The sequence below is a fragment of the Pocillopora verrucosa genome, chromosome 8 (genome assembly GCF_036669915.1).
Source record: "Pocillopora verrucosa isolate sample1 chromosome 8, ASM3666991v2, whole genome shotgun sequence".
In the NCBI taxonomy this organism is placed as follows: Eukaryota; Metazoa; Cnidaria; class Anthozoa; order Scleractinia; family Pocilloporidae; genus Pocillopora; species Pocillopora verrucosa.
The window spans coordinates 5120506-5127325 of NC_089319.1; the positions used below are offsets into that span (position 1 = coordinate 5120506).

At 39.4% G+C, this 6820-nt stretch overlaps 1 protein-coding gene across 1 annotated transcript; it reads left to right on the forward strand.

Annotated features, from left to right (window-relative positions):
* Positions 1-3573: 3573 nt before the first annotated feature.
* On the forward strand, positions 3574-5900 carry LOC131797919 (uncharacterized). Its single transcript, XM_059115584.2, has 2 exons — positions 3574-3673; positions 4909-5900. The coding sequence occupies exons 1-2, from the start codon at positions 3574-3576 to the stop codon at positions 5898-5900; spliced, it is 1092 nt and encodes a 363-aa protein (XP_058971567.2).
* Positions 5901-6820: the final 920 nt, after the last annotated feature.

The following is a 6820-nucleotide window of genomic DNA, read 5'->3' on the forward strand; positions in this document are numbered from 1 at the left end:
CCACGAAACTGCCGTTATTTCAATAAAATTGCATTTATTTTGAGGTTTGTAAATGAGGCTATCAATGGCAATTTAGTTCGATAACATTTCACTTTACTACATTCTCAAACATTCTCTATTGAAATATCTCTCAACTCAGATATGTTTTTCGATCGGAGCATCACACGTATCACGTAGCACGCACGTAGCACGTGTCAGGGATCATACGTCACTCACTCTCCGAGGAACAGACTTTTTGAACTTTCGAATTGCATGTGATCAGGTCGCACACCTTGAAACTGCGGCAAATTTGGATAGTAAGGGATTTTGGGAGTAAGGTTCACTAATATTTCATGTACCTCATTCCCAGAGTTCCGAGCGGCGCCGGAAAAGAGGGACAGCTTGTTGTCTAGCGAATGGACCAAAGGGAGAATAATACAACCCTTTGCCGGAGAAGACGACCTCGTGAGAAATATTAAAGTGAGAGCCAACGTTGGTGCTTATGTCTGTCCAGTCACCAAGGTTTTTGTGATCTGTCCAGTCTTTTTAGTAAAGGTTACGACGAGTAGGTTAAATTCAAAATTGGCATTTACCACTGCAGGGAGGAATGTTACATGGGATTAATACCAGAGGACTGAACGATTCAAAAGCAATGCTTTCCAATGTATTTTATGTTTAACAAGCTTGGACAAACGTGAGGTTTTAAAATATTTTCTTTTATATTTCTTTCGCCAGTTTTTTTAACTCACTCTAAATCATTTACGTTTACGCAATAACCCCCAACGGTTGGTTCCCTAACAGCTTCAAATTACGCGATTACTTGCTGTACTAGATTTTGAAATCTAAGCTTGCCTGTGTAACTCCAGTTTTGCATCGAACTATATATCCATCGAAGTATGAGGCTGTGCGGAAATCTTGCCGCCTTAATTTTGGCTACAACAAATCTCCGCCTTTTTAGGAGACCCGTGATCAATTTTATTGATCCATTGAATACATATATTAGCAACCAGTAATACTGCCGCCGGCAAAAAATCACTTGGCTGGTAACACCTTTGTTTACTGGATGCTAATTTAGAACTTCCCCTTTCTAGCATAAAAAAATTGAAAAAGAGTATCAGTTCTGATTTTTCAGTGATAATCATTGTCAAATGACACCTTAATTTTCCTGAAATGTTTCACACTTATGTGCTTGAGTAATTGCAGTGGAATTTTAATTCTTTGGTAATTAGTGTGAATTAATGGGATCTGAAAATGTAACCTCATAACGGTGTTCTGCCGAAGAAGTATGACAGATCTACCGCTTTTTTTTTTTCGGTTTTTATGCGACTCGGTAAGCTCTGAATGTTTCACGCACACTTGTTTTAAAGTTTCGATGGCTAACAAACTTAATCAAAGAAAGATTATACAAATGTTGAATAAGGGGGTAAGTTTCTGAAGAAACTGTGGTGCTGCGTCTGTGGGGAGTACATCATGATAATTTTGAGTTGATAATGTAAATTGGCCACCATTAAGAGTTTCAAAGCTAACGTTTCGAGCGTGAGCTCTTTGAAACACTTCGCTCTGGCGAAGGGCTAACGCTCAGAACGTCAGCTTTGAAAACCTCTACGGTGGCTAATTTACATGATCAATTCCCTCGATAAAGCCAAAATTATGAAATGTTGAATAGCTTATCGAATCGGGATTTGCCATTTGTACATACATCTTTCTTGGAAAGCCGATAATATGTTAACTTGTTCTCAACATGACGCCATCCAGCTTAATTTTACCGGATATCGAGTCGTTTCGTACCCAATTGTTTCGTATCCAAATTCAGTCGATTCGTGCCCAGCTTGGGTCGGTTCGTAACCAAACCGCTGGTCGATTCGTACCCATCTCAATATACATTTATTTGCAACACCTCAGGCGTGAGCGCGTGAAAAGATGTCAGTTGTTGGGTACGACAAATAAGTAGTGTCAAGCAAGTAAGATACAAGCAAAATTCTGACGTGCATACTTATGACTTTCTCAAGAAAAAAAACGAAGTTATTTCCTAGCGCAAGATACATATTAGAGTGATATTTTTGAAAGAACAAGCCATTACTTATACCTGTAACTTTCTCAACGATAACAGTTGGAGTAAGAGTAATTTTTTTCTTCCGTTATAAACGGCAAGAAGTTCGTTTATTTTGGTTTATTCCGTTCTTCCTTTAAACATACTTAACATAGAAAACGAACTTTATTAGTATAGGTACGAAATGACTCAACTAACCAGGTACACTTAGGCTTAAGGCTTTCCAACAAATCATTTAAGGGGACAAGTTTCTAAAGAAACTGTAGTGCTGTGTCGGTGGAAGATTACAACAGGGTAATTAAGTATCATCTACATAGTTGATAACGTAAATTGGCCACAGTAAGAGTTTTAAAAGCTGACGTTTCGAGCATTAGCCCATCGTCAAAGCGAATGACGAAGGGCCAACACTCAAAACGTTAGCTCTGAAACTCTTCATGGTGGCCAATTTACGTTATCAACTAAGTTGATAATGCTAAATTACCCTTTCCAACAAATCCCCTGGCATACCCGTGGATTGCCCGTGGCTGGCCCGAGGGTTGACTCTCAGGAACAAACGCTGATATCCTTGTTACTACATACTGTTTTTCCTGAGATAAAGCTCATAGTACTCTTCACAGTTTCCCTCTCCTATCTCACGCCATCATTTATTTCGTTGAAGTGTCAGTTGTACAGAGCAGAATTGAATCTCTGTAACAAGCACCTCGAATTTTCAGACAAAGAGAAAAGAACCCGCAGTCGTTGAACAGATCTTTTATTTTATTTCTTTCTTGCCTAATTAGTAAGTCGGCACGTGGGCATAACCGGGGCGCAATAATCTGCTCTGCTGTAGCCTCTTAGCCAACCAGAGCGCGAGTTACATCGGCCACAAGCCTAAGATAAGATTAAATTTTTGTGGTCGTTTCACAAAATCTAAACGGAAAGTCAATCACGAATTTTGTATAAATGATCAGCTTTCTAGACCGGGATAGAAGTCTTTTACTGGTGCCTTCATATCCGAACCCACGTTGTCAGGCCGCGGAAACATCATATTTGCCGATGGACTATAATTTCCGTGTTACACTGAGCAAATTTGGGCTTTTTTTTAAATGAACTAGAAAAATCTCGGATAACATCCACCGTTTAAGCACCAGTCTTTCTCGACAATACGAGGGTAACTTAGATAATCTCTTTATAGGATTGCCTTGAGTTATTGTGATCTCCACAACGTTTTTTTCCTTTCACAATTTTCTCATATATATGTTATTTTCCTTAACCAGAGACTTTCAAGTATCATTTATACACACAAAGCAGAATACAAGCCTTTGTTCTTAGGCTACAAATGTAACTGACCAAAGTGGTCGACTGGACGAGGACTTACGTGGTTAATGATTTGATTGCTTAACCAACAGGAGTAAGCCATTGTGAGATTTGTCCAGTCGTACGTCAACGATATTCGTACGTCAACGGTATTTTTGCTGCGCGCGCCGTTGCCAACTGACGTCCCCGTCCTCTTGCTTAACCACCCTGATGGCCCTTCTATGACGCGTGAACTGGAAGAGTGCTATATGTCAACTTACGTGTTTTGCAGCAATATCCTGATTTCAAATCGATGGCTGGCTTTGGTCGTTGTTCTAGCGGTGTCGTTGGTATATAGTATCAGCTATGGTAGGTCAAATAATCTCCTCTTAAGTTTTTAATGGTTTCCTGGTGAAAGCATTGGCTTGTGTTCACACAGGATAATGACAGAAATTAACGCGTTAAAGGAGAAGTAAGCTCTAGAAGCCATACCGTTTTATTTTTGAAGTTACAAAGTATTTATGAAATAAGCAACCTTAGCTATCGAAAATTGTCTTCAACTATGATTTAATTCGACAGCGAATTCCACCTTATTAAACCGCTAACCAACTTCTCGCTGGGTTGCCTATGACGCGCTCTTAATTTGATCCATCTCTTCCCAATCTTTACGACGAACAAGACTCTCCAAAACGAGCCACTCTTGCCTTGAAAATGAATGATATATTTAATTTCGGCGTTAACCAAACCAACAGGTTTTATCAAAACCACGCGTAGTGGACTTGCTTGTGCAGCCAGCAGGTTACTGATGTGTCTTCAGAATTGCATAATTTAGCTGTGTCGCTCCGGCGCAAACCCCAAACATATATTACATGAGCTAAAGGTAAACTTTGTACCATGGTGGGGGAGGGGGAGGTGGTGATATTCTTATACCCCTTCCCCCATCTTATTATGGGCATTTGACTGGCGGTCAATTTTCTGTAGGCCCCCCCCCCCCTTTTATACTCTGTCGGCGACAAATGATCCCCCCTTCCATTTTCCCTGAAATTGAAAACCATGTGATCCTCCGAAATCCTCCCATTCCCCTCCTACCCACCCCCTTGTGTAAAAATATCCATTTACGAAAAAAGAGACTAGAGTCCAAACTCCGTAGAAAATATGAATTAACCTTTTTAATGAACCACAACATCTGGCTAAAATAGAAACTCCGAAACTTCTTTAAATTTCAAACAAAGAAGTAACAAATTTACGTGAACGAAAGCTCAAAAACAACTGACGAAAACTCCGCAAAAAAAAACTAAGAGTACGCAAAAAAATGTCCACGTCAGTATTCCAATGTCAAGGTTAGAGTTCTTTGACGTGATTGGCTAATTTGTGAAATCATGCGCACTGCAAAGGGGGGAGAAGAGGAGAAAAATTGTTAGTAGAGATTTAGAAAAACCAAAGAGATTTTCTATACCCAGGTAGTAATAACTGGTTCTTATGCGGGTCAAAAGGCTTCTTTTGCAGCGCACTCACAGTGGGGGGAACAATGAGTGATGAAGACAGGCCTTGAAATGTCCTAAAGACTCCTTAGCTCTTCTCACTTTTTAACTTATATCTTGCAGGCTTTATTCCCATCTCTGGAAACTATCTGGTACCAAGAGAAGTAACTCATGATCCTGTTCCGAGTGTCCGCAACGTCGCTAAATCTTCCTGCCTTCGAAATGCATTTTCAAACGTTGTGCTTGTAATTGTGTATAACTTTCCTTTCTACTCCAGTATCCCAACACTCTCTGCCCTTTACAAGAATGCATTTCCCACGATCATGTTTTGCGGACCGAAGGAGACAAGGAAACATAATGTCGAGGCTCTTGAGATTTTAAGGGGATACTTCTCATACACGTGCATGTCACGTGCCATGGACAAATATCCCGGATACGAAGGATATTTACTCATAGGCGATGATTTAATACTCAACTACTGGAATCTAATTGGAATGGATCGAAACAAAATCTGGGAAGGGCCTAAGGTACCGATTCTAATAGAATATGCTCCGCCTGAAAAATGGCAATGGTGGAATTCTGCTTATGGAGTGAAGACTTGTCAGAAGGCATACGATGAAATCTGGGTTCTATACAACACCACTAGTACTGAAAAGTTGTCGAACATGAGCATGCGAAGTATTTTAGATAAAGGGAAAGTCCATTCCAGAGGCCCGTTATGGGAAATTAAAGGGTCGATTGATCTCTCCAAACAAAACAAGAACTGGACATTTCTTTGCCCCCGAGGTCGCTCAGACATATTTTACTTTCCTCGAAAATTTATAGATGAATTCAAAACACTGTCTTATATTTTTTACAAGCAACGTACTTTTTTGGAAATTGCAGTTCCTACAATGTGTCGAATGATTGATAAGGAAGAAAATTTTGAGTACCTCCCCGGAATTTACCTGCCGGGGGTAGGGGACAAACAGTCCGACTTTCTGTGGAAAACATATAACACCACGCTGGCGTTCATCCATCCCTTCAAACTAAATTATAATCACGATGGAGCCCTGAATGGGGCACTCCTGAAAAACTGGATCATAGAATATAGTAATAGTTTGAGTATGTGCTAAATAAAACTCATTACATCAGTTGGTCCAAGAATACGCAATCTCACTCCCAGCGGCTTCTCGATATTAAGATAATTTAGCAAGAAAAGGGGAACGTCAGAAGACCCGACGCTATTAGAAAAACGAGTAAACCTTGGGAAGGGGAGCCAATAAATTCAGGATTGAAACCTTTCGGATCATCGTAAAATCGTCCAAAGATAGGGCAAATCTCCCGGTCTTCCATGTAATCAACTGACTCCTCTGGTCAAAAGTCAGAGCAAAAGGAGGGCAAAAACCTAGGTCTAGCATGAGTGAAAAAGGATCACTAATTAGTAAAATGTCTTGATTCTTTGACAAGGAAGAAAAATAACAATAATTTCACCTGAATAAATTTTATTGATCATCGTAAGAAAAAAATGTATGAGTTAAAATACATTTGCATCATCAAAAAAGCGTATAAGGGCTCAAAAAATATTTCATAGATGTCTGCATGTGATTACAGGCGTTCCAGTAAATATATTCAACATATGTGAATTCACATCGTCTATCAGGCAAGAAAAAATGTTTCCGCGAGCAAAATTAAAACATAATCATTCGAAAACTGATTTAGTTACTCTTCACAATGGTAGTAACGAAAGAATCAAACGATAATAAAAGGCATTACCAAATGATTTAAATGTACTGTCATACAATAGGAGATATCTCTAAGGAACAATGTGCATTAGTTAAATCAACGATATTAAGTTCATTTTAGTTGGGTCAGATTATTATAGTGAGGTAGCGAACAAAGACGCCATATCTTGACTATGGTACGAAACCTTTGCAAAATATTTACCGCCTAATGTTATATTCAGGCCAATACCCGAGTTTCTTGGCAATACAGTCTATGTATTCCTTTTCAGTATGGTCATCATTTTTTTCTTCGATCCACTTAACTCGTAAGT

Bases quoted from the DNA above. Each gene is read 5' to 3' on its own strand.
- LOC131797919 (XM_059115584.2), top strand. From the start codon at position 3,574: ATGTCAACTTACGTGTTTTGCAGCAATATCCTGATTTCAAATCGATGG. The intron at 3,674-4,908 runs GTAGGTCAAATA...TATATCTTGCAG, and splicing joins GGTATATAGTATCAGCTATG to GCTTTATTCCCATCTCTGGA.